The 27,424-nt window shown below is 42.0% G+C and overlaps 2 protein-coding genes and 1 non-coding gene across 5 annotated transcripts; 2 read left to right on the top strand and 1 right to left on the bottom strand.

Annotated features, from left to right (window-relative positions):
* The first annotated feature begins 610 nt into the window (after positions 1–610).
* Positions 611–20,208, top strand: rab21 (RAB21, member RAS oncogene family). Of its 3 annotated transcripts, XM_042080432.1 has the most exons (11): positions 611–675; positions 1,412–1,494; positions 1,642–1,760; positions 1,871–1,948; positions 5,204–5,661; positions 14,800–14,859; positions 16,220–16,327; positions 16,669–16,732; positions 18,018–18,072; positions 18,188–18,276; positions 18,670–20,208. In XM_042080432.1, exons 5-11 carry the CDS (start codon positions 5,518–5,520, stop codon positions 18,810–18,812), a joined length of 663 nt encoding a protein of 220 aa, XP_041936366.1. In that variant the 5' UTR covers positions 611–675; positions 1,412–1,494; positions 1,642–1,760; positions 1,871–1,948; positions 5,204–5,517; the 3' UTR covers positions 18,813–20,208. The 3 variants fall into 3 exon arrangements, with proteins under 3 accessions (XP_041936366.1, XP_041936368.1, XP_041936367.1); XM_042080434.1 differs by lacking the exon at positions 611–675 and having other exon boundaries at positions 1,334–1,494; positions 1,847–1,948; XM_042080433.1 differs by lacking the exon at positions 611–675 and having other exon boundaries at positions 1,334–1,494; positions 1,637–1,760.
* On the top strand, positions 928–1,000 carry trnak-cuu. Its single transcript has one exon. It is a non-coding gene; the product is annotated as a tRNA-Lys (tRNA).
* A 2,727-nt stretch (positions 20,209–22,935) lies between the features above and the next one.
* lig4 (ligase IV, DNA, ATP-dependent) lies at positions 22,936–26,784 on the bottom strand. Its single transcript, XM_042080431.1, has 2 exons — positions 26,625–26,784; positions 22,936–25,973 (listed from the first exon to the last, which is right to left on the bottom strand). The coding sequence occupies exon 2, from the start codon at positions 25,958–25,960 to the stop codon at positions 23,240–23,242; it is 2,721 nt and encodes a 906-aa protein (XP_041936365.1). The 5' UTR covers positions 25,961–25,973; positions 26,625–26,784; the 3' UTR covers positions 22,936–23,239.
* Between the last annotated feature and the right edge of the window lie 640 nt (positions 26,785–27,424).

Here is a 27,424-nt window from a genome sequence, read left to right as displayed (position 1 = left end):
AGATAGATAGATAGATAGATAGTTAGCCTACTTTATTGATCCCCAAGGGAAAATTCAAGGTCCCAGTAGCTTAAAGACAACATAAACAGTATGATAAAATAACAAACAAAAAAACATAAACTAACATATACATAAAAAAAAAATCATAACTAATATTTGCTATTTCAGTCTTACTTACAGTCTTACTACGTGAGTTTTCATGTCAACATTTCTTCCTTTGGAAAGTAGGCTAAAGGAGTGGGCACAACGGATAACTAGACAAGATTGCCAGGTGTTATTGTGCAATAATGTCATAATAACTATGCTTACAGAAGTCGAAAATGTCATTTTCAGTTAGTAGGTTTACATTTTTGCTGTAATTTACTGAAATCTACTGCTCTCCGATATAACCTAAACCACCAGTTTCTCCTCTAAAAATCTAGGCTAATTTATTCCCATTGACAGGGGGTGTTGCAGTTGTGTGATGTCTGTTATACAGCATCATGCTACATAGAATCAGTAGCAGAAGTTATTGGTGAGTTCTGTCAGAGAATGTCTAATAGGAAGATCCGTAGACGGGCTCTGGTTCTGTCAAGAGCAGAACTTCTCAGTAGGCTAGTAGGCCTAGGCTAGGCTAGGCTACATTCTTAATTGTGTAGGTGACTGGCGAGTGCTGGTGTGCATGGCATTGTCAAGGTAGGCCTAGTCTTCATCGGTTAATTTGATAAAGTGATAAATGAACAGAAGGGGGTTAGGCTAATTAGCGAAAGTTCACTGCTTCTGTGCTATGAACGCGAATCTGGTAATTTAGTGCCTAAACCGACAAATAATTGTAATACAAATACAAACTTGGGATGATGACTCGCAATAGACTAGAAGCTAACGTTTCTAAATCTAAGCTATAAAATACTCTGTTATGGTGTATTTAGCATCTCTGCTAAATATGTAGCCCGGCTAGCTCAGTCGGTAGAGCATGAGACTCTTAATCTCAGGGTCGTGGGTTCGAGCCCCACGTTGGGCGCAAATCTTTTCTGCGAAGCGCTCCTTGTGATGACTCGTACAAAAACTTGTGACCGCCATCCTGCCATTAGAAAAGTCAGAAAGAAAATTGGTACAGTTCTGAGTCGGCTGCTTTGACATGTCTAAAAAAGGCATCGTAAAACGTTTCCAAATTTGAAACAAATAGCCTTCAACTATTTAAGGGTGTTATTTTTGACTCATTTTAATCAGCCTACAACACTAGGCTGAACTCTATAAATCTTTGGTGTTATGGGAAATCTCATGAACTGGTTTACTTTTAAAAATATGTAATGTAACCTTTTCCACAGCCAGCCTACGAGAAAAACAAGTTTACTTTGGGCGTCTAAAAAATGTGACTTGTGTTGCTTGACGACAACCAATTGCATGCTCTTATTTAAAATACGTCACACAGCGCCACCTTCGAATATGAGGCTAAACAGCTGATACAACAATCTCTTCACTTCAAACGCCAATCTGACAGCAAACGAACCAAAGGTAGGTCTGTTATTCTTGTAAGACTCATTATTTCAGATAGCCTACATGTTTATTAATATTTATTGCTACTGGGAGCAAACCATACAGTGACAAACCTGAATTTACAGTTTAGGCAAAGGGTGTAACAATACTTTTGTTTAAGAATAGCTTGCAGAAAGACAGAAAATGGATTCAAGAAATGCAAGAAAGGTGGAGTTGCATGGCAGTCATCACAACCAACAGCCACCGACCCCAAGCCTAGCCAGGAGAAAGAGAATACAAGAGACGTAAGTACAACATACATTGTATAGTCATGAGCTACATTTTTAAAAGAATCTTTCAAATTTATACATGCTTCACATAATATGTAAAGTTGCATTATGTGCTCTCGCTATAGGACTGACATTAGGAGCCCAACGGACAACATGATGTCTCCATGCTCACGCAAACTCAATGGGAAACCTACCAAAGATATGTAAGTCACTGCACTGTAGTGTCACGATACCAAAATTATAACAGAGATATGATACCATGCCTTAGTAGGCTATCTCTATACGAATAGCCTACTGATATGATAGGCTACCACAGCCAAAACCTTACACATCAGTAAGTACATACTAGTAATAGAAAAGGTCCAGACAACAGGAAATGTGTTGAAGTCTTTAAATTATCTTTAGTCTTTAAGTCTTTAAGTAATATAATAATAATAATCTTATTGTACAAAGGCAACAAAAACAGACAGTAAAAAATATTAATGCATTTTCAAAATAAAATAAAATAAAAAGCAATAATATAAAGCCGTAAGGCCATGCAGATTTAAAGAAAACACATAAAACAATACAATTATGTAATAAAATCAATACATTTTCAAGAAATTATCAAACGTAAACACAACTAGGCTTTCCTATAAAGATGTGTGTGAGGAGTGACGTAAAGGAGGACGCTGACTTGGATAACCTGATTTCTGCAAGTAGATCATTCCAGAGCCTTCTTTAGAACTTTCATTTTCCAACATTCCTGCCACAGCGGTGTTACTGTACACCTTAAAGGGTTAAACAATAAAATCTGATTCAGACATTCTTAAAGTATTGGTTCTAAAGAAATGGGGATCTAGAGAGGGGTCTGAAATGGGGATCTGGGGAAATGGTGATCTATAATAAATGAAATAGGGATCTCTAATAACCACAAAACTTAAAAAAAAAGAAAAAAGAACAGAAAACAGCAATTAAGGCATTTGAAATCCTCAAATTTTGTTGGTGGGGTAAATTCAGACTGGCCTCCAGGCTAGGTTGAAACATACCCCATAATCAAATCCATAATTTGGTCATTCAATCTGGTCTGTCTAACTCAATTTCAATGGATCAAAACCCTGACCAATTTCCTTAACTTTAGTGATGACAGGGTTGCTGGGTTGCGCAAATGATGTTCACTCTAAATAAATGATGATGTTGTTCAGACCAACCAGTCATTCTCATATTCATTTTGATCAATATTAAAATATTTTAAAATTATAGTAGTTTATCTGTAATTTAAGTATAGATTATTTTCTAAACATTCTGGTTATTTAATCTGGGTACACTGCTGTATTGTATCGGGCTGTATCATAAAACATATAGAATCACAATAATATTGTATTGTGGCCCAAATATTGTCATGGTATTGTATCTTCACCTCTGTGGCAATTCTCACCCCTACTGGGTATTGCACTGCACTGCAAATCTCAACACACTTCACTAATCCTGTTTGCAGCCTCACAGCCGGCTAGGATCCCACCATTAACTTGGCATTCACTGATATTTTCCTTTGTTTTTCACAGACACACATCCCCACATGCATCCAGGTCCAGGAGTCTGGACAAAGAAAACATTCCTTGTGAATAAACTAACTTTTGCGTAAAGGCCTCAATCGCCTTCCTAACCCCCTTTAACCAACTTAGCTTATATTGTTCTCAGTCGTAGTGATGACCTTTGTTCTTTTTGTTCTCAAAAGGATCAAAGTTGTTATTTTTAGTTGGCGGTATTTGTCTAGAATGAAGCTAGACAGTGAGTAATACAATGGGCATATGTACAAAGTGTGTTATAGGATGCTGAGCTGTGAAATTCTAAAACAGCCTAGATTACAGACTCTTTTACAGCAGTCTCATACGGCAGGTGGCAGGATTCTGATGGATTTTTGTTACGGGGGAGCTCTGGGAAATGTACTGACCTTTTTGGACCTTCTCACATTTGGAGGTGGTCAATCAGCTGCCCTCCTCCAACAAACCCTCTGTATTTCTCTCTCTTGTAGTCAATAACTTTTTAAAATTCTTTGCAAGCTATATAATGATATGTAGCTTATATTCACTAATGAAGTGGTCATCAGGCCATAACATATATTTAATAGCCGAGACAAGACAATCAAATGATCAAGTGCTCTACACTGCAAAAGGCTTAACCTTTGTTCTCTGCACTGTTTCTTTCCTTTTCAAGTGAATGTACCGTTTTGCACTTTATTGCTAGTATGCTGCAGATATACTGGAATGTGTTGCACTGGTATGTGAAGGGATGCTATCTGTCAAACACAATGAATGTTGGGCATGTGTGTATATGTGCGTTCTTCATGGCAAATTGCTGTGAATGTTGTACAGTGTTCTGAATCTTTTTACTGGTACCTTATACAGTATTTAATAAAGATAATAATGTTGCACCATAATTAAGCTTTAAACTCATCTCATTACTTTGTTGAAAAAGATGCCTTACTAATGAAGTTGAACTTGGGTTCACCTGGTTATCATATGGCTTTATTTATAGTAAATGAAAAGATTAACAATCAGGTAATGCAGTGGTGTAGTCTACGTAATACACAGGACTATACCCACTTACAAAGCATCACCATCTCAGCATACCCACTTAAAATAGGCAAGGATATGATTTGGGGTTGATCACAGTATACCCACTACAGCTAACTATCACACTACACCCACTACAGCTTAACTAGACTACACTACTGAGGTAATGCCTACTCAAAACCCATTCTTTGTGTGTGGCATTACAAACGCTTTCAGAACTTTTCTTTGCTGGTAATAGATCTCTTCAATGTTGGTAAACATTCAGAGCCTAGGTTGGGTGCACATGCAGCATAAGAAAAATGGAGCAGTTAATAGAATAGATATAGAATAAATGTTGAGCTGTCAAGGTATGTACTGTCATTGTCACCCCAGTTTGGCCTGGCATGCAGTATCGGTGCCGCACCATAGTATCTTCACATACAGAAACATAGTTTTTCAACTATGCCCCCTTGTGCAACTCATGTATGCATAAAGTATGTTCACGCTTTGGGGTCATGTGGTGGTGATCACAGGATGGTAGGTAGCCTATGGTTTGAAATACTGATTTCATTGTGTCTTTTCTTTATACAATATTGTTGTTATAAGTGATAAGTGCATGATAACAATTATGAGCATAAGGAATTGGCCTAATGTAAGTGTAAATAGTCCATTATTGACAATAAATTGTCTGTGTGTTAAATGACAAAACATAACGCATAGATGTAAAGTATCCCTTCGATTTGATACATTCACAAATGTAGCCTACCACATTCATATTTTAAAACCCATAACTGTGAAGTTGTTTCAACAGCCACATATGGGAGATTTTTCTGATTTGCAGTGCTATTACTTGAAACAGAGATTTTGTCATTTGGCCTAAAATGACAAACCACTGCAACCTTTTTTCTTGTCTATTATTTCTAGGCACAGCCTCTCAGCTGCCCGCTAGACAGCATTGAAGAGTGACTGCCTGCCTTGCTCATCATATGATCCCCGGTCCATGACGTAGAGGAAGGAGACGCCATTAGACAGGGTGCGAGTGCGAGAGGCTAGGTTACAGAGAGGGTGGAGGAAGTCAATCAGGTTCAGTGTGAAAGACCGTCGTTTTTTTCTTCTAACGAGGGGAACAGTGTCCACATTTTACTCTCTATTAATATACCCCCAACTGTCTCTAATGTGACTGGACCAAGGCGCTTACATTGGGCTAATTTGGTTACTTACTGTAGGATTTCTTCACCATGGCGGCTGGCGGAGCGGGAGGCAATAATAAAACATATTCTTTCAAGGTGGTTTTGTTAGGAGAGGGTTGTGTTGGCAAGACGTCACTCGTATTACGATATTGTGAAAATAAATTCAACGACAAACACATCACCACTCTCCAGGTACGTAACGTTAGCTAGGTTTACTGGCGAACCTCTTTCCATCTGCTTTTGTATTACTTGGCTTTTACTAACCATGCATTATGGTGCTAACTGGAAGTGTTTAAGTCCAAACAGCAGCCAGCTACCTTGGATAATGTTTGAGCAATTTTTTTCAAGTGTGTCACGGTTCACGTTCTGGTTGTAGCTTGCTAACGGTAGCTGATCATTGACTTAAAAATATTGTTTACCTTCTAACTCGTCGCCTGTCTTGTGTCGCATTTTCAGTTTAGAAGCTAGTCACATAACCACTCAGTATTCATCAGCAAATCCATTGTTTGTCTGGTGTTGAAACTGAGTTATTGCTGCTATCTGTAGCACCAGTCACCAGTCTATTGGTGTCATGTCATCACAACATATCTTGGTTGACAACTGTTTGTGAAATAACGTTAACGTTAGCCCTTCACTTACTCATCTCATTTAACGTTAGCTCGTTAGCTAGCTAGCTGTTGTAGTCACTGCCTGGTCAGATGTCGAGACTGTCAGGCATATCAAGTCTGTCTAGCTAGTATGCTAACCTGGTTTGCCAAATCAGTTTCTTTACCTCCACAATCAGCCCATATTTTCCCAGGTATATCTGGTTACCTGGTTTAAAGATACAAGCTGTGGAAATAGTGAGTCATTTAATATATGTTGTCTAACCGATATCCAAATGGCCTAACTTCAATTCATATGGAGAAATCACAACAAAACCAGGAAGCCTGGCTCCTGTTCCCATTGGTGGAGCGTGGACCTTATGGTACTATGACACAGCATTTGAAGGAATGGAAGGTCAAGTTTCTGGCCTCTGCCTGATGTGAAGACTAGAGACTTTTTAGAGGAGACTAGCCACCGCGCGAGACCAGCTTGTCATCTCAGGTTCCCAGGAGCAGTTGCACAATCATTCCCAAAGGTTTGTTTTCTTAAAGTCAGGCAGAACAAACACTTTTTTCTCACAAGCAAATCAAGAGGACTATTCAAGTCAAAGGGATAATCTCTGCTCCAAAATTATTCAGAAAGTACAACATAAGATAATTGCAGAATTGTAATGTCCAGGCCTAGAGATCAGACTATCGGGTCTCTCAGTACTGTGAGCGGGAGTGTATCTTGGGCTGTAGTAAAGATATTTGGGCCTATGTTTTTTCCTGGGTAGTCTTTTTGTCTGTCTGTGGTGCATTGTTTTGTAGTATATTCTAACCCAAGTAGTGTTAATATATGTCAATTTATCCCAATCAAGACATGGTCTGAGAGATCTCTTGATGTACTCCATGGTTTCTTCCAGTCTTACCGACTGATGTCTGTGAATGTACACATGTTTTTTTAGCATGCAGTTTTGTCAGGTAACAAACTAGCCTATAGATGTATTGTGTATCATGTATGTATTGTGCATTTAGTGTGGTATTCTTGTGAATGTAGTGTACTAGTACTATTGTGAAATAGGCCTGATATTTATCAAGTTTGTGAAATGAGGTGAAATTAAATACTATGCACACCAGATTTGTATGTTACCACTGTAGATGTTCTTTAATGTACAACAAGCTCTTAAGACAAGCTGTAAAAATATGTATTTAGGTCTTTCTACTACTTCTATTACTCTTATACGTCATTAGGGATTATAGACTAACTATATGCCGATGAGGAATTATACACATCAGCATTCTTTCTGTATTTTCAAGCATTTTATCGATGTAACAACTACACGATTAGATACTTGATAGATTAATCGACCATCAAAATAAACGTCAGTTGCAGCCCTAGTGTCCTGTCACAAATCCATTGAAACTGCACTGTAGTAAAAGTACTTCTCAGACCGAACATATTGTAACATGACCCAGTCGCACCAACGTGATTTTCATTCATATTTCATAGACTGATTCATGCAGCCAAGCCCAAACACTCCTCATGGTCTGCCAGCCACGCTGCAAGGCCACACAAGTTTCATTTCTTCATCTGGGAGGAGCCTATGGGCCTAATGCCACTGCGATATCATCTGAGTGGTTTGAGACAGTGTGCCCACCCACCCCCCTTTTTTTCAATGACGTCTTAAAACTCCCTTTTGACATGTAGGCTACAGGTTGTATCGTTTTCGTTTTAAACCTGGAAATTCCCAGTAGGGCATTTCTGGGCTGTGTACAGGTGGGAAGAGTGGGTGCATGAAACTCACTGTTGCCCAAACCTCCATTAACTTGACCTCATATTGTTCCCTTGCATGATGGTGGTTCATGTGGTAGCCTACTGTTGCAACTTAGAACAGGTTCTCATGAACTTGAGAATATTCAACACAGGTTTTGCATCACTGACATCAGAACAGTGCTTGGGTCTAAAATAGACTGGTGTTGAGAATAATTAGACCTCTTTTGTACATATATTAGAGTGGTTTATAGTTTGATTTGATGATTTATTGATCGAGAGGGAGCACTGGATGTTGTTTAAGGTTCAGACTAAACCTGCCTTTATAGAGTCACTTTATTACACAGATCCTGAGAATATGGTGGCTGTTGAAGTAAATTAGGCATATTTGTTAGTGGTAAAAACTTGTCTGTGTTGAATTGGATTTGCTCTCAGGCCTGTTTTAGGGTAGGCTATTCTGTTGAGGATTTCATAGAAGGTACACTGTATGACACACACACACACACACACACACACACACACACACACACACACACATGGCAGGAGTCAAATCGCTTGGACTGGTAGCATTCCAGGATGCCCTTGAGTGACTTTCTCACCTCCAGAACTCATGGCAAGTTAACCCTGAGGGCCGGCGAGTAAACATTGTGCAGAAAAAGGCTCCATTGTCTTACGTGGGCAAATATAAACTGCCATTGTTTGCTTTAGACCAGGGAGTACTTTGATTGAATTAGACTAGTGAGTCTCTCCAATTTTCTCAGCCACACCTGACTCTGGTCTTTGGTTTTTATGTAGTGGCATGGTGCAATTTTTTTTTTTTTAAACCGTCATGATTGCGAGGTGTGAGAGTGGTCTGCTTTTTCCTGTAATTGCATGCAAGCTTCTCCAAATGCCGAGAGGAAGCTGGCTGGGCAGGCATGAGGGGGGCGGGGGGACCCAGTCATGCCTTTTTAGACAGGAAGAAAATGGTTATTCGTGGTAACGTCAAATCATGTTCATATCTGCTGCCACTGAGGTTTGCAGGCAGCGCCTTATCTCAGTCAGATTAAACTCTGTAATGTATCATGCTCCGGATGGCAAACCTGTCTCAACAAGGACACTGATTTACTAACAGCAAATTACCGAACAAGTGTGTGGGCCTGTTTCCAAAAAATATAATTGTGCAACTACCTTGGTGACCGAGAGGGTTAGGCGGCCAGTCTTTTGAGAAACACTGGAAGCGCTTTCAGTTGTATTGTTGCACCATATAACGTGCTCTGTCGCCTGTGTTTCGATGTCAGCTCAGGCTTATAGTCTCTTATTTGAGCTTAATGTTAAGCAGTCCTTATGCAGGTTTACTCTGTAAAACTCTACTACCCATAGTGCACAAGACGGTGACTCAGGCTGCCCTGCCAGTCGCTTCTTCCCCTGATGATGTCAGTGTTCCATACCGGAATTTAGAATGTTGGTGGATAAAGCCAAAACCAAATTGCCAGAACACAAACAAGCTCAAATAACAATAAAGGCATTGTTGTGATTAGGAAGGCCCTCACTGATGATGGTCTTAGCGTTACAATGCTGTGGTAAAGGCCCAGTTTGCCACACTGCATACCATGCATTTTAAGTGAACCAGTCATAAAGCATTGAAGAACATTTCCAGGTGTTGTAATGTTCAGTTTCAATTTCGGTCACTCAGTAGGTGCTGAGGCTGCTGCTCTGTGTGTATTATCTGTGTGTGTGTGTGTGTGTGTGTGTGTGTGTGTGTGATTTATTATTGCACAGTGCACACGGTCATATTATTTAGAGTAGGCCTATGTGGTGATTTGTGTTGGCCTTTCCTATTTTTTCCCCTGGTTGGCCTGTTTGCTCAGAATTACCATTAGGACGACTGATCATCACAAAGCATGACTTCCCTCCTCACAGCAGGAGGTTGCTTCCATCCACTTGGGTTAGCCTGATAAATCAGTGACCCAGCACACAGAGGTGAGCCAGCATTAAGCTTGGCTCTGCTGGCATTTTTCGCAATACATTCATCCAGCTAAATGAAACGTTTAGCAGTGGTTGTAGTTGTTCGCATTGTGGCTTGTCTGAATGGAATGACGTCTTGTTTTGGGAGTGTTGCCATCTCCTTTTTTTTCTCTCTCTTGTGACAGTTAGCTCTTAACCCAAACAGCCCATCCCCTCTGTGACAGGGAGCTGGAAGAAGAGGGGGCATGTTTGCCGAATGCTGTCATCACCATGGCGCCCTCTCCACCTGCGGAATTCTAGATATGACTTCATTGAGAACTTCTACTCATTTTTTCTTCCTGTGGACCTCCACCTCCACACTAGTCTCATTCTAGCCCCACCCACGTCTTCTTTCTAACTGGGGTTAATAATAGCTACTAACGACATGATCATGTGTTGGTGGAACAGCCCAAGCACGTCCAGTCATATCAAATGATTTCCAGTTAGGACCAGATTTGCTACTCACATGAGATTTCTTCTGAATAGCTTATAGTGTGTTGTTGATGTTCCAGGATGATTCTTGTGGAAACGGAACTGAACTTTGAGACCGCTGCGTTATGGATATGATCCTGTCTGCACAGGTTGCGTCGCTCTTGTATGTCATGTGATCTCTTACTTCTGGCAGCTTCTGAATAGCTTATAGTGTGTCGTGATGTTCCAGGATGATTCTTGTGGAAACGGAACTGAACTTTGAGACCGCTGCGTTATGGATATGATCCTGTCTGCACAGGTTGCGTCGCTCTTGTATGTCATGTGATCTCTTACTTCTGGCAGCTGCTGTGGAGGGGCTTGATTTTGTTGTGTGTGCTTGTGAAGAACACAAGCAATAACAGAGAATGGCAGGGCCTCACTTTAGAATATTAGCTGTTAATCTTTGTGCACGTGAATACTGTTTAACTTCTGGTGTAAATAACCTAAACATTTCACACAGTGGAATTTGGAATGTCAAACATCCCAAATCACGTCTGAATCTTAATCTCGCCTTAATCTGTCATGTTTTCCTTTGTGCTGGTCACACACACACACACACACACACACACACACACACACATTTTCCAGACTGTTTTTGCTCATTTTTAGATTTATGTTGGCCACTCTCTCTCTGTGATTTGAGGGAGAATCACAGCTTTGCATCATTATCGTCATTAAAGCATTACATTTGTATTCAACTCATTTTCCTAGCACCAATTTCTCAAGTACGTGTTTCGTCTGAGTCTCTCCATAACAGCCTCCTGCTTGTCGTGTTCCTAGAATGTGTCACCATTGTTACAAGTTATCTGGAACATGGCACAATGGGAGTATATCCACCCAGGAGCCAAGGGACCGGTTATTAAATAAGTTGTTATGTTTAAGTTTTTTTTTTTTTTCTGTGGACAGTAATTGCCTTCTGTTGTGGGATATGCAGAGCCGTATTGCTCTGCGATATTAGTTGACTGTTGCTTGTTAGAGCAGCGGAGAAGAGACATCTGGGCCTTATTTGCCACGCTGATGTGAGATTGCATTCACAGACCCTGGCCGAGCAGAGCAGAGCAGAGCAGAGCAAGCTACTCCTAATCCTGGCTCTCTCATAGCAGCCAGCCACACACCAGGAAGAAGCCAAGGCAGGAATAAGGCATACAGGCTAACAGCTGCTGATACAGTGGAATGGGTTGGGCCCAGATCTTGGTGAGGAGCTGTGCTGACTTTGTGCAGGATGTGGCCTAGATTGGTCTGTCTGAAGATCTAAGTAAACATGATTCACGTCAGACCTTCACGTCAGGCTGTGTGTGTGTGTGTGTGTGTGTGTGTGTGTGTGTGTGGGGGGGGGGGGGATCTCGGTGAATGTAATTAACGGCTCGGCCAGGTCTCCCAGGTGGCAGCAGCTGCCGTGACGAGCGGGGTGAGATCACAGCTCCTCCATCAGAACTGCTATTTTGAGCCCACTCAAAGCTAGTGTGAAACAGCTAGAACACTTAGAAAAATTAGTTTAAACACTAGCTAGCTAACTGACTCCAAGTGAGTTATGCCTCAGAGGGTAGGGACTGTTTTATGGACACTGCTCTTAAAAGCTCAGAGAGTGATTCTCTCTGAAGTGATAAAAAATGGTCTCGTAGATAAACCTTGAATGGCTCATATGGTCGGTATAAACTGTATCAAGATTGCTATTGACACTGAGGAAAAAACAAATCTGATATTGAAGATTTCTTGCTGAAGTGGCGTTGAATATGACTGGTTCTCTCAGCAAGAGGAGCAGCCACTCAGTGGAGCAGACAGGGGTTGGAGGGGGGGGGGGTGGTTGAGTGGCTCACCTGGACTGACCCATAACGACTGCCTCTGGGAGAGAGGAGGGGGAGAGAAACAAGAGGAGAGCAGAGGCTCAGCCTGTGGCAGTCTGCCAGAGACAGTGTTCGAGAACGTGAGAGACTGCAAGAGAAAGACTGAGAGTGTGTGTAAGCAGGCCTCAGCTCAGGCACAGAGCTGTCTGAGTCGACTCAACCTAATCATGTTTATGGACGTGTGGTTTGGTTGTGTTTGTAGCTGCAGCACTTGATTCAGAGATGTGTTCCTTTGCTTGCAGTCAGCTGTTTGGGAGCTTGATTTTTCAATCATACCCAAACACACACACATGCACACACACTGCTGACTATCCTCAGAGAGTGTGTGAATGATGAGCTGATGGCAGATGAAGCCATCAAACTGACAGCCTGGCGTTACCCCCCCCCCCCCCCCCCCCCCCCCTCTGCGCGCTCTGGGAGCTCTGCACATGCACACTTTACCTCACACACAGAGGCAAAAACTCATGCATGCTCCTTGCCTCACACACTTGCACTGCGCTCTCTCTATGCTCACACACACACACAAGACCAAGATTCCTCTGGCTTCCTGCGATGATGAGAAAGGACAGATATTGCATCCTGTGACCCTCTGACGCCTTTGGTAAGGAGAGGGACAACGTAAACATCCCCTTACATTCAAACACGTACAAAGAGACAAAGAGAAAAGTCAAGGAAGAAGAGAAACTGCATCACATGAAAAAAAAAAAAAAAAACACAATCTTCTTAGGACCTGTTATGACCGTGCAGTGTGATGCTGAGGACTTTAGAGGGGATCACTGTGAAAAGAGGAAGAGGAGAGACATGCGGGCCAGTGGGAGGAGGCCGGACCCAATGTCCCATGTCCTACTTCTACTTCTGTGGACCAACCGAGTGTCCTTGTTTTGCTGTTCTGGTAGCGAGTCTTGTGTGCAGTTGCATACCTCTCCAGCTACTCATTCACACACTAGCCTCATACCAGACCGCGCAAACCACACTGCATACTCACACCGAGAAGCGGCAGACATATTTCTGGGGTGTCATCATATTCACAGACGGAGAGCCTGTGTTCACATTATAACCAAATGGAGAACGGTTTCCTGGCCTGGTAAATGCAAATGTGATTTCGAAGACCATGTCAGGAGCCAGGTGGTAAATAGGCCCTATAGATGCCAGTCCTCCCAAACCATGGGACTTCACTACATTTGCCTAAACCTAGATGCATATAGACTATGACTTGTAGTCACGTTCCATGTGAATTTGCACCTCAGGTGGTATCTCATTCTATATAAACCTAGCTCATAGCCAGGTCAGCCATTCCAAGCTCCTTTCCCAAGCACCAAAGGTGAACAGCCCAGTGTGTGTGTGTGTTCTTGACTGGCTATTTATGAGCTGTTGCACGTACACATGGACTCCTGGCCAGCGCAGTATGGAGTCCTTATGGTGGCTTAATACTAATGCCAGCTTAGGCGTCAGCAGTAGACGTGTGTGTGTGTGTGTGTGTGTGTTAAAGGTGGTGACTGGACTGAAAGCTTTTTTTCCCTGTATTTCATGTATTTGTCCTGTGTGGACATAATAGGTCATATGCCCCAGGGCAGTGACGCAATACTCCAGTAGCCCGTCAAGCACACTGTGTTTGTATGTGTAGATCTTAGAACAGAGTGCTCTAGAATCTTTGGTTTGGACACTCAAGGTTTGGCTCTGGTCTAAGATGTCACAGCAGTAGACAATACAATCTACAACATATAGACAATGCACAATTTATAGGTATTATAATATAGGCAACATAAAAATACAATATAGATGATATTCATACTCTCTATTCGAGATGATAAACTTCTAAATCTTCTAATAGGGGCTGACTTCCCTTCACAAAACCCCTGCGTCCAATATGGTCTGTTCATAATTCTGTTTCATTGATTTGGAAATACTTTTGGCATTATGAACCAGAGAGCTCCGCTTGGTGGAAATGGCAAAAGGTTCCAGCTGACGCAAGTAGAACCAGAGAGGGCAGACGGAGTGATCGGTTCTAGACGTCAGTGCTCCTGTCTCGCCTGCAGTCCCATTAATTCGGAGTGCTCTTTTGAAAAAGAGGAAAGCAAATCGGAACCACTGCACCTCAGCTCTGACGAGTATTAGATCTCCAGACAGATGATGTCGGCAAACGGAAAACGGTGTTGGGAGTGAGAGATAGAGAAGAGGAAAGTGAGAGTGAAAGAGAGTGACGTGGCAGCTCCCCAAAGTCGGGAAGAGAAAGTGAAAATGAGAGCGAGGGAGAGCGAGAAAAGAAGACCAAGAGTCAAGGAAACAGCAACAAAATGGGAAAGATGAAGAGGACAAACAAACACAGATGCTTGTGTGTGCCTCTCTTCCACTTCAGAGAGAGAGAGAGAGAGAGAGAGAGAGAGAGAGAAAGACTGGCTCATGTTACCCTGAGGTTGGGGGTTAGTCTGCTGGCCCAGAATCCTTGCCAAGTGCGCAGTGACACCCAGACAAGGACAAATCAAAAACAGTCAGAGTAGTGAAAGGTGTGTAGTGCATATGGTGTCATCGTGTGGATAGTGTCTACTCAGCTGTGAACGTTGCTGTATTGCTGGCCAGTTTAGCTCTTTGTTTTAGGACAGTCCCTGCTTGTGGGTTCTGATGGGCTGGGCAGTTCTGAGCTATATGTGGTAAATAATCGTGTTTTCTCCTTCTCTTTTATTTCTTTCTCCAGGCGTCCTTTCTCACAAAGAAACTCAACATCACAGGGAAGAGAGTCAATCTCGCAATCTGGGTAAGGCCCTCTGCCGTCATGTCAGGCACCATCATGTCATGCCCCGGCAACATCCCTCCGTCCTTTCTGTCTCTGTCTTTCCTTTCTCTCTGTTTCCCTCTCTTTTTCCCTCTTTCACTCCCTCTCTGTCTCTCCCTCTCTCTGGTCATTGCCTTTGGCACTGACATACTCTCCTGGTGTGGGTTAGCCTCATGTGACTGTCTTATGTGTAAGCCCCCCTCCTTCCCCTCCAATAGTTCATAACATATCAGGTAATAACATATCAGGCATACTAATCTCTGATTACAGCGGACTTAAGTCTTAAAAAAATGGCTTATTACATACTGGACTAGAGACCCACGTGTCAATCACTGCAGTTAGAAAGAGAGAGAGAGAGATGCAGAGAAATAGAGAGCGAGCATGCAAGAGATGGAAGAGGAGTTGGGTAGGAGAGAGGGCAGTGTTGCCTCCAGGCTGCTGGCCTGCCCATCCACAGGAACATATGGCTCCAGCCTGCACCCTGGCCCCTTCTCTTGCTATGCACACTACTCACCATACACACTATCCCTCAGTGTTTCATACACTCCCATTCTTTTGCAAGTACACACACACACACACACTCAATATCAATCTCACACTCACACACTGTAATGCTATCACATAAACACAGACCAACACACACTGACCCCCCCCCCCATCGCTGGTACAGCCAGCTTCATTTCATGAAATGAGCCACAGACAGACAGCCTAAACTGTGTTCTCAGAGACTGTTATCTGAGACTGATCCTGTTGCATCCAGCATGTTTGTTATGATGAGAACTACTGTCATTGCCAGCCCCTCTGGGCCAGGAAGCGCTCATTGCCTGTCAGCAGTGACTGGGGTCATGTGACAAGACAGCCAAGGGCGCACCCAGGGTCACGTGATGTCCCCCCATGCGCTCCTGTCAGACTCGTGCGAGCTTCGGTTGCATAACTGTGGTGCTGACCTCTGCACTCCGGCCCCTGCTTGACCTGTTAATCAGTGTCTCTCACCAACACTCGTGCACATTCTCACTCAACCACTTCAGCTCTTTCACACACTCTCTTCCCCTTTCATATTACTCTCTCTCGCTCTGTTTTACTCTTTCCTTCTCTCTCTCTCTCTCTCTCTCTCTGTTTCACACTTTCTTTCCTTCTCTTTTTCCCTCTCTTTATCTCTATCTCTCTATTCTCATTTTTCTCCTCACTTCTGCCCCTGTTGTCCTCTTCTCTATATTGCTCTTTCCCCTATTTCCCACACTCTTCTCTCTTTTGCTCACTTTATTCTTTCATTTTTTGTTGTCCCCCTGCGGTTCTATTTCTCCAGCGCTCATTACTCCTCTCTCTCCCCTTGTTCTCCCAGGACACAGCTGGTCAGGAGAGGTTTCACGCACTAGGACCCATCTACTATAGAGACTCCAATGGGGCCATATTAGTATATGACATCACAGACGAGGACTCTTTCCAGAAGGTGAGCACTGGGAGCTTTGCTTTCAAATCAATAAAAAAAACAAAAGGACTGCCATATATGCATGTGTACGCATATATACATATGTACATACATGCATACATACATACATACATAGATGCATACAATGCATTTATTTAGTTTGTGGTTATTTTTAGTCTATTTATTAAAATTGTTCAAATAAAAGGTACCGGTAATTCTGAGAATACAAGGCAAGATTATTGTTCATTGAACTATATTTTTTACTTCTACTATGACTACCAAACATTGTGAAATGCTGCTGTTTTCCCATCATAGAACATGTGTAATTGACTTTAAGTTTATTCCATGTTTTCTTTTCATAGGTGAAGAATTGGGTGAAAGAATTAAGGAAAATGTTGGGGAATGAAATTTGTTTATGTATAGTCGGTGAGTAATTGCACAAAAGTCCTGTCCCATCATTCCAGTGTACACCTCATGTTGAAGTAGACGCAGGCCAAAGAGCCCCCAGGAGAAGCGTATGCCTGATAAACCCTCTCTGCTCAATCCATCAGTAGTGGTGTGCTCTCAGAGACCTTGGGCCTGCTTAGTCAGGCAGTCCACTCACTGGTGTGTGTGTGTGTGTGTGTGTGTGTGTGTCAGTCACATGAGCCTGCACCCATAAGCTCTCAATTGATTTGAAAAACATCTCACTGCTTGTTCTCATGTGACAAGAGACTGGTGAATGAATTCACACACTTATTTGCATATGTCGTCACAGAGTGTATGTGTGTATACCATGCACATATGCATGTACACACACACACACACACACACTGTGTGACAACATATGCAAATATGTGTGTGAGTTCACAGGATTTCATTTCATATATCTGCACGTCTGACCTCAGGGGATGGATCCAGACCACTTGAGTGTTTCTATACAACTCAAGCATTGGTCTATAAAGCAAGCTGACAAGATTCAACTGACTGTGAAGTGAATCTGCCCTTGGCCTAACAGTTAGCTGTTGAGTTTTGTGCCCTTTCTGAAATGGTTAGCTCTACACTTATGCTAACAGCGAAGCTCTGTTGTAAAGTCTCTGGTTATAACGAGGTATGGGTAATTTTCCATGAATGGGAACCATTGAGCAGAGTGCTGTCATCCTTGACCTTTTCAGAGTTTACTTCACAAGATCTTTCTGCATGGTACATCATGATGTCTGGCAGGTCATGCTTTTATTTTTTTATAAGTAGCTGTAGTAAAAAATTTTTGAAGCTGTGTGTGTGTGTGTGGAGGTACAGATGTTTCTGCTAGCATCATGATGATTAGGGGGATTTAATCAACACGGTTTGGTTGAATGCAGTTTAAACTACATCTATACCATTTTACTAGTTGTAGTGGATATGTAAGTACGAGTAGGCAAAATGGTTGATGCAGTAACTTAAATGTCATTTGATATTGGATAACTGAGTGGAATTGAATGGTGGTCCTTTTTTGTCCCTCAGGTTGCCTGGTCATTTTGCTGCATACACCTCATATAATATCTACAAATCTGTTTTTGGCAGCTGATATTGACATGATGATATTCTCAAGTGCTGAGTCTCTTCTCTCTCTCATATGCACTCCCACGCTCAATTTCCTTCCTTCTCCTCTACCCTTTCTTACGCTCTCTTCTCCTTTTTTACTCTCTCCCTCTGTCAATCTCTTTCTCCTTTGCCCCTTTTCACTCTGTAGGTAACAAAACAGACCTGGAAAAAGAGAGGCACGTGTCCCTGGAAGAAGCAGAAGGGTAGGTTAAATGACTCCTCATGTTTCAGACCGTGTGTGTGTGTGTGTGTGTGTGTGTGCGCGCGTGCATGCGTGCTGCGGGCTTGTTCTGATGATCTGACGATTGTTTTCTGTAGGTATGCAGAGTCAGTTGGAGCCAAACACTATCATTCATCAGCCAAGTTAAATAAAGGCATTGAAGAACTCTTTCTCGACCTTTGTAAAAGTAAGCACTCCCAGTTTATCTTTTCTCTCTAGTCCTCATATTCAGTCTGCTCTACCTCACTCACACTACTGTTTTTAATATAATACTTTACATGTCTTGAATTTGCTTTTGAGTCAACGAGGTACAAATGCCTGCTAATGCTTTGCCAAAGGCAGATGGTTGTGTCAGCAATGTCTCAGTAGTAGAAGTCTGGGCTTTGAAGTTACTACAAATCTTCTTGAAGTTCCTAATTTTTCTGCCAGTCATACAATGTTTAGATGTACATTCGCTCTTAATCTGGTCACCCTGTGACAAGCAACAGTTGAAATTCAGTTGAACAGTAGTCACTATTGTTCAGTGGAGATCTCCATTCCAATGTGTGTGTGTGTGTGTGTGTGTGTGTGTGTGTGTCAGGAATGATGGACATGGCCCAAGCAGAGGAGCGGGCCAAGGGAAACGGCGCAAGTCAGTCGGGGAACGCGCGGAGAGGCGTCCAGATTGTCGACGACGAGCCACAGGCGGCCACGCCTGCGGGAGGTTGCTGCTCATCTGGCTAACGCCAAGTGTCCCATGCCACCCCTCCCATCTTGCCCCCCTACCCCTACCTCCTACCCCCCCATCCCCCCCAAAAAAACAGCCCCAGGACTGATTTATTCCCCTCTCCCCCACCCCAGTTGCCCCTTACCATGAAGACTGCAGCTGTCGGTGAGGCCCAGCCTCACCCAGCACCCAAGAAACACACACCTGGAGAAAACACCCAAGCTTCAGCATCTTCAGCCCCATCCACAGACACACACACACACACACACACACACAGTACGCTACAGACTGTATAAGTGACAAACACAAGGAAGAAGAAAGAGAAGAGAAAGCAAGTGAAACGGTTATCAGGAAAAGAGAGAACGAATGAGTGTATGAGATGAGAGTGAGCGAGCGAGAGAGGATGTATGCCACTTTTGTGAAAGAGCAGGCGGAGTAAAATTGGTGCACTCCTAATAGAAAGACCTTTGTCATTCTTTACAAACACACATGCACACAATTAAATGCATATATCTACATACAGTTCATATGCGCAGAAACACCATTCAGTTTCTATGAGGCTTTCTTACTTTAGCAAGGGTAAATGTCATGCATGTTGGATTGATTTTGTGTACAAGGCTTCATTGGTTTTACTTTTAAAACTACCACAACAACAAAAAAAAAGATCTTTATTATTTAATAACTTATGTACCTGTTCTTCATGTCTGAGAACTATGTACTTGTGGTCTTCAGTGAGCTCTACAGATTCTTCTTCAGTCTCTACTTTCTTCTCTTCTTTTTGTCTTTTAATTTCTTTTCTTTCGGGGTGAATTACGGCTTCTTGTGGGTGATTTGCACTGATCCATCTATGCTTATGTTATACTGAAACCCCTTGTTTGCCAGAATGTGTATGTAAAATTACCATGACAACAACAACGGAGGAAAAAAAAAGACTTGTACAATACATATTGAATATTTTATCTGCTTTTACAAGCTTTGGGAAAACATTACACAGGTGTAGAAAAATGTACATTAGTCTTGTTAATGATAAAAAAAAAAATAACAATTGTGGGTGAAAGCACACTTTTTGTAATTGTAATTTTTTAACTGCTAGTGTCAAGTGTTTTCTTTTTTGTAATAGAACAATTATAACAATTTATAATGCTTAGGTGTGAAAGGCATTGTCATTATTTAAAAACAGAATACAAACCGAAACATAATCACTAAAGCCTGTGAAGTAAACTTCCATGCATCAGATAACATTATATTTCCATGTAGAGCCAGCTGCAGATCTCAGTAGTCGATAACTTGCAAAACTTGTATGTTTATTTGAATAGGTCTTATATTTACAGTGACTTACAATGTGTGCTCTAGTTATTCTGAATAGTCCCTTTTGGGGGCATTTCATTTATCACTAAACTTTGGTCTTTCTAGGCTGACCTATAAAGCACATCAAGAGGTCGACTATTATGGCTATGCTGCTGAGATATTCACGTTTTAGACAAATCTTATTTCAGGGACTCCACTGGTTGTATTATTCCATGGTTGATTTAGAAAAATTATAGTTCCTTGTCTACACAATATTACCTTAAGTCAAGAAGGCTACAGCGATTTTATCACGGAAAAAAAGGAAGGAAAATGTTGCTTAGATGTACCTAAGGCTGTCTCTTTAAATTCATTAAGTTCCTCTGAGGTGTTAACATAATTTGTAATAAGTTAAGTGCTCTTTAGGGTGATAAGAAACCCCAGTGGTTCTTGTGTAAACTCCAAGATGTTTGCCTTTTAAAAAATACATGATGCTTTGAGAGTCGGCTCGTGTGTCCCCACAGCCTGAGAGGCTGGTATGTGAAAAGATCCTTTTAGGATGAAAGAAATGTGGTCTCTTCTCAGCAGATTATCCAATCACAGGCAACTTAAGGCCATGAATAGCCCCCACTAGCCCTCTGGAATTGGCGCTACAATTAGTAGTTTCCTCAACTCAGTGTGTATGTGTGTGTGCATTTGGAAAAGGGTGGGGGTTGGGGGTAGAGTGAGAAAGATTGTTGGAGATGTTGCCATGTTGAAGGATTGCACAAAATCTCTGTCATTAAATGACATCCAAAAAGCCTATAATTTTCTAGCATTGCCAATATGTGGCTCTGTGCCTGGCTTGGTCCGATATCTGTCTGAAATACCATTGAATTATGGCTAGGTATTTAGAAAAATATATATAAAAAGTATATTTTTTAGAAAATAATATCTGTCAAATTTTCCTATTTCATAAATGGAGAAAGATGGCTAAAACTTTATGGTCTGTGATAAGTGTCCTTTTGGTAGACTTATTAGCTGGAATTCTGCTGAGGAGTAAATGGATGTGTACCTGATGTGGTTTGGATGGGGGTTTAGGGCAGAGTGGCGAAGATGGGGAAATCACCCACACATTTGGGGTCAGGCACGTCCCAGTCAAATCATTATCATCATCTTGGTGTTGCCCGTCAACCTTATGATCCTGTATTGCTTCTATCCATGCAGCAAAGCTGTAGTGCGTCCACTCGGTGCACTGCGCACTCACCCAGATTTGTTGCTGACGGACAATATGACACTGTGTAAAGGTATGTTCTGATGATTCTCTGCAATCTTAGCAGAAGAGCTACAGCCAGGGGGGCATTCATCCTTCACATGCTCCTGGAAGAGATAGAGGGGGTAAAGAAGGGTCACAGGTGGGTTTGCGTTTACATAAATATATGAGAGAGGGGCTCAAGGGCTGATATACCTACGGTGAAAAAAATGCTATTAACTGATCTTTATTTATTGATCTCACACAGGAAAATTAAAGACAGAAAACCACTGTCTGTTCACTCAGGTAATTTCAATTAAATGTATTTTTGAATTGCATGAAACAAATGACCCTATAAATATATCCACCCTTTTGACATGATCCCTTTTCTTGAAATGAAGACTTCAGCCGTGAGCCCCCTGCTGTGCAGCCCTTGGCAAGTCCAGGGAGACCCCCCATAAGAAGCTGTCCCAGACAACATCTCCCACCCACAAGCTTGGGGGGTCTGTGTCAGCCAGCGCTCGGCAAGAGAAGGAGAAGGGCCTCATGAGGCTCGTGCTCTCCCACTGTCTGTCTGTTTGCAGTGAGGTGAATGCTAATGCAGCCTCCTGCTGAGCACACTTTGCATGCAGTGTGTGCTGACTAACCTTATTCAAACAACCCACAGACAGACACTGCAGCACTTTCAGTGGGATTTGCATGGATAAGACAGCTAGAGGTGTATAGTGTACAAACACACACACACTTCCACAGAGGAATAAGCTTTATTTTGATTGGGCACTGTTGCCTAATATCGTATCGGTTTCATGAAGATTGTGGGTGTATGCTGTTTATATAACACAAAGAGGATCTGTACAGGACCATCAGATTCATTGATCTGTGCTTTCAGTTTACAAAGTGACAGCACAGTATATCAGCCATCAGCCTCCCTCTCTTATACGAAATGGAACATAAAACATTAACCTTTTAAAAACAGATCACTGCTCCACCAAACTAACAGTATTGCATTTAATGACTTGAGTTCAGCTGGACAGGTGTTTTGTTGTATACTATAAAGTCTGAGGAATGAAGTAATTTTACATCATAGAGTAGTTCTCCACCTGATGGCGCTGTGTTCCCCTTTAAAAACACAACACAAGTATATCAATGGTGCATTTTCTCCACACTAATGTGCTGTAGGAAGATGTAACTGTGCCTTTAATCACACAGTTGGATGGATGTGTGAAATATTTGTTTTTAAATTGAGGTAAATTGCTGTTTATCACATGTGATGTGATGCAAGTGTGAATAAAAATAAACGTGAAAGTACATATCAAATAATCTGATGCTGCTTATATACAATGCCGTCAGCCTTTTTTCTTGGTTTTATATAAAATCTCAAGATATATTGGCATGAAATAAATACCTTGTGTTCTTTATTATCTTAATAAACTTGCCTTGCCTTTCCTTACCATCATGTGTACCAGTTTTAGTCTTTCTTCTGTTCCTTTAACTATTAGTTGGTAACACCTAATTATAATCAATAATGCCATCTCTGTGTAATTCACCTCCGTGGATAATTTGTCATCTGGAACTCAAGGTATTCAACTCAGGGTTGAATACTCATGCAAATAATATATTTGAGCTTTTCATCATCATTTTCATTTATTTGTAATCTTAGCAGAAAAATATCAGAATACAGGTATAAATGTTCACAATGATAACACTCATTGGGCAAATAGGTGTTTTTACATATGAACACTTTTACACCCCACTATGTGTGTTCATAACCTGAATTATTTGACACTTTATGACACTACAAAGTTATTGAAATAGTTTCTCAATTGACGTGAATAATCACATGTAAGAAATATTAATGAACGAATTATTAAAGATTTATACACCCCTGTACCTAATCCAGTGTAACAATTATAAAAAAAAGTCTTAATCTCATTTCAGGTAGTCATTGTCATTCTGCAGGTGTCCCGCTTTGATGGAGTCCGTCACCCATGTCTGTTCAACAATCTTAAACTTCTTTTTAAACAGTCTTCGAAGCACTCTAAATTCCAGTATTCTTGTCTCTTCGGCAACAATGACATGAGACACACCTTCTAGAAGCTTCTGCTCCACAGTGCCCCCATGGAATCGGAACTCAAGAGCACATGTATCCAAGCAAGATCCAAGGATAACACTCTTAGGATCTTTAATGTCAGTGCAGCGATCAATGTAGGCTGTAAAAGGCCTAAACATACTGGTTGGTAAATCTTCCCAGCCATACTTCTCTTGCACATCACCTACACTAAGTTCTTGTAGGTTTGAGGTGGAGATCCTGCTAAACACCTCCCTTAGTTGCTGTGTATCTGTGTCCACAAAGTAGCTGTCACCATAAGCGTCATACTCCTGAGCAAAGTGCTCCCGCGTGGATGGGGACATGTGAATCATGTGCCTTGGTTGCCATGGCACCACCTGTTTCTGGTCCAGACATTCTAGAAGCCAACTGGCCCAGACAACATCATGCTGGTCAGAAGAGATGAGGTTCTTTACCCGCATGTTCTCCACCCCTGCAATAATGCAGTATGTGTCCTTCCCTGGATTTTGCACAATGATTCCACCACAGCGCGCCACACCCCTCTCCAGCTCGGCCTTGGAGTGTTCCTCAGTTCCATTAATCACACAGAACTCTACATCTTCAAACATGTCAGTTTCTTTCGAAATGGCTGACAAGTCCTGAGATCTAAAATGGTCAATAATGCCTACCTGCTTCTTGGGCTTGGGAACAATCTTCTTTCGTCTTTTTGCATCAGGTTGTCCTTCCTGAATATGAAAGTGCCTGGAGGCCAGTTTTCCTGAAGCTTTACATCGATATTGACTCAGCTCATCCAAAGTCATGCATTGGTGCCACTCCTTATCTTCCCGGATCTTCTCAATACGAGGGAAGCGAAGTGTACAGTTAGTCTTGTACATATCGCTGCTCACAATCTCTGCTGCTTTGACTTGAATGATAACAGACTTGCTCGGTTCAATGTACACCTCAGGTTTCTCAGTGGCACACAAGATGGCTGCTGGTGGATCATTTTTTCGGTACACCTTCCAATGTTTTGCCAACTTCAGACCAAGGTCATACAGCTCCTTCATAGTGTAGCCAGAGCCAATCCGGCACAGAGTATGGAAGACTGATGGCTTCTCACCTGCAGGGGGTGTTTCTGCTACAGCACACAGGAAATGGGACATCATTCCTCCTCGTCTGCCTTTACCCCAGTAACCACCGACTATTAACAAGTCCAGCTCATCCATCAGGCCATCTACATACTCCGGCTTGATTTTCAGCCATCCCTCCCCCCGCTTGTCTGGTTTGTAGATCGACAAAGGGTCTTTGACCATGATGCCTTCTTCACGATTGTCAATGGCTTCGTTGAGTGCATTAACTACCTCCTGTGTGGTTCTGGCCTCGACTCTGGAGACTAGCTGGATCCGACCTTTCACCGGTGTAACAACGGTCGGAAGAATCTCTTGACGCTTTTTCAATGGCTCATTTGCAAATTTCTGGTCATTGAGGAGTAGGATGTCAAAGACACAGAAGCAAGCTTGTAACTCGGAGTCCTCCATTAACCTCTTGATGTCAAATTTGCTACCTTTTTGCGTCATTGTCTCAGTTGTTGGGTTATAGGCCATCATCTCACCATCCAGGATACACTGCACTACATGAGGCTTAAAAACATTGTGAATGAAAGGTGTGAGGGAGCCCTCAAGTGGTGAAGTACCAAACTGTTGAGAGTACTCAAAGGAGTTCCGTGTGTAATATTTATAAACGTCTCCATCTTTGTGCAGCTGGATGCGTTCTCCATCAAGCTTTGTCTCAATGAAAAGCATTTTGCCTGCAATCTGTTTTTCCACCTGCTTGATGTTGGTAACAGCTGCCAGCATTGGCTTAAAGGCAGAGAAGAGTCCAATAGAGACCTCACTCAAGGACACCGTTGGGTCATGGAGCTGCTTACACACCTTGTTCAAGTCAGTGGTTACATTGTAGAGCTCGGGGCCATCTCTATGGAAGGCCTGAAGCACCGTTTCCTTGCTGACCCCAAGCTTCATGTCTTTCAAGATCATACGGATCAGCCACTTCTGCTCCAAGGCAGAACTCTGGGTGATCAGATGGAGGAGGTTCTTCTTCACCTGGTCTTTCTGCTTTTTGGCATTGTGTATTGCGACAGAATCCAGAAAGTCATTCACTTGCTTTATTGTTAGTTCCCCCTCGCTATCACAGCGTTTCTTTAAGACAAAGTATGCCATGCCCGCAAAATCCCCACTCTCTTCCTGGGAAGTTGTCGGAGCACGGTAGTTGAGAAGTTTTTTTGCCTCTGGCCCATTCTGTGGAAGACCCAAAACATCGATGTAGAGCTTTGCCAACATATTCTCCTTGATTCCGTAAGCCATCCTCTCCCGTTCAAAAGAAGGGACAATGAGCCGCATAGCAGGGTAGAATGAGTCACCAGTCACATCTTTTGCTTTATGAAGGGCAGCGTGGAAGTTTCTCCATGAATCCATGAAGTCCTGCAAAAATTTTACTTTGTCTGGTCGTGTTCTTGCTCTCTGGATCTTTTCAAGAGTAGAACACAGGTGAATGAATGGGACATGGCCCGCCACAGAATCCACTGGACTTGAGTTCTCTTCCATATTTGGATACTACCTGCAAGGATACCCAATAAAGGTAGTTGTATGTTAATAAAAGAGATTAAACACCAGTAAACCATTAATGAATAAGAAAAATACTAGAATTATGCTATTGTATTCAATAAAGTAGGCCTATAGTTAGTTTAGTTCGCCAACAGCTGCTGCTCAGGCAAACGGAAAAGTCCTACAAGGAGATCTTTTCACCATTTTCAACTGTTTTATAGAGCAAATTAATCAAGAGAAAATTCATGCCAAAAGATTTTTGGAACAGGTGCGAAAATAAACACGGAAGTCTCCATGTTGTCGACCCCCTATGCCATCCCCTTTTACTTTATATTACTACACATTAATTCAAAATGGTTGCTAACCTGACAACTTAATGGATCATATTCGTTTGCCCCGTCTTTGCTCGGCACAAAATACACCCCACAAATGACTTCAATAGATGAGCATGGTCAATGGCATAAACACGAAGAGGGGACATCTTTTAAAACATTCAAAATGCATTGTTTGGACATATCTTTGCTAACTGGATAATGGCGAAAGCAAAGAGTATCCAATTCATTGATGTTACCAAAACAAACGGCTAAATACACATCCGAAAATAAGATGTGAGAGATTTGTTGCTCACGCTTGACTACAATAAGGGTATCAAAAAGTATCTCACCCAGTCCTGCGTAGTGGTCGGGGCTTCGACAGATTCCTTTGAAACGCAGGCTAAGTCATTTCAATTTGCTGATCAGTCTAAAAAACAGTAAGACATCAGAGTTCTCTGAAGACATGTTCGCTCATGTCCACCACTGTATTTCTTCCTCTTCCGTAGGGTTGATTTGCTTCTCAACTTGCAATCCAGGAGCATTGCCGCCATCTTCTGGGCTGAGGTGGGAATATCTTTGGAAGACCAAAGTTTAGTAGCAAAAAGGAGGGGTACTAAATCCTAGCTGATGCAAGCAGAGTTTCTCTCACAAATAACTAATCAGCCTTAATATTTGATACGGTCTTAGATACATTCAGAAGACTACTTTGAGTAAACTCGTTTTTGCAACTTTTACTAGATTCTCCCTTTTTTCATAGTATTCCCATATCGTAAAAAACATACCAAACAATGCTTGAAGTGTGTGTGTGCGTACTCATAGTTTAGCACATTGATCTCTGATCAGTCTATCGATATCGGCAAGCATTCTACAGTGAATAAAATATACTGTAGAGATACAGTTGATAATCACATATGTCCAACATCCAAACAGCTGACTGTGCTGATGAAAACAGGAGAGCATATGCTTCAGAAAAAGGGTTTGCATTGATTGTTGATCACAGAAAGGTCACTTAGGTAAGATAAAATAACTTAAACCTAGGAAGGGCAATTAATGGTAGTTACCAAAACCAAATCTCGTTCAATGCATTTTATTCATGAGTTGAGTCTTCCTGCATTTGTTATACTGTAGTTTGGAGAACCTACACAAAGAA

The sequence above is a fragment of the Alosa sapidissima genome, chromosome 23 (genome assembly GCF_018492685.1).
Source record: "Alosa sapidissima isolate fAloSap1 chromosome 23, fAloSap1.pri, whole genome shotgun sequence".
Taxonomy (NCBI): domain Eukaryota; kingdom Metazoa; phylum Chordata; class Actinopteri; order Clupeiformes; family Clupeidae; genus Alosa; species Alosa sapidissima.
This window is presented reverse-complemented; position numbering and strand designations above follow the sequence as displayed.

What these genes read in the sequence shown, in the direction of transcription:
- rab21 (XM_042080432.1), top strand. Translation starts at nt 5,518, where the DNA reads ATGGCGGCTGGCGGAGCGGGAGGCAATAATAAAACATATTCTTTCAAG. An exon ending in AATTTGTTTATGTATAGTCG is followed by an intron (nt 16,733 to 18,017) that starts GTGAGTAATTGC and finishes TTCACTCTGTAG; the next exon opens with GTAACAAAACAGACCTGGAA. An exon ending in CTTTCTCGACCTTTGTAAAA is followed by an intron (nt 18,277 to 18,669) that starts GTAAGCACTCCC and finishes TGTGTGTGTCAG; the next exon opens with GAATGATGGACATGGCCCAA.
- lig4 (XM_042080431.1), bottom strand. Translation starts at nt 25,960, where the DNA reads ATGGAAGAGAACTCAAGTCCAGTGGATTCTGTGGCGGGCCATGTCCCA.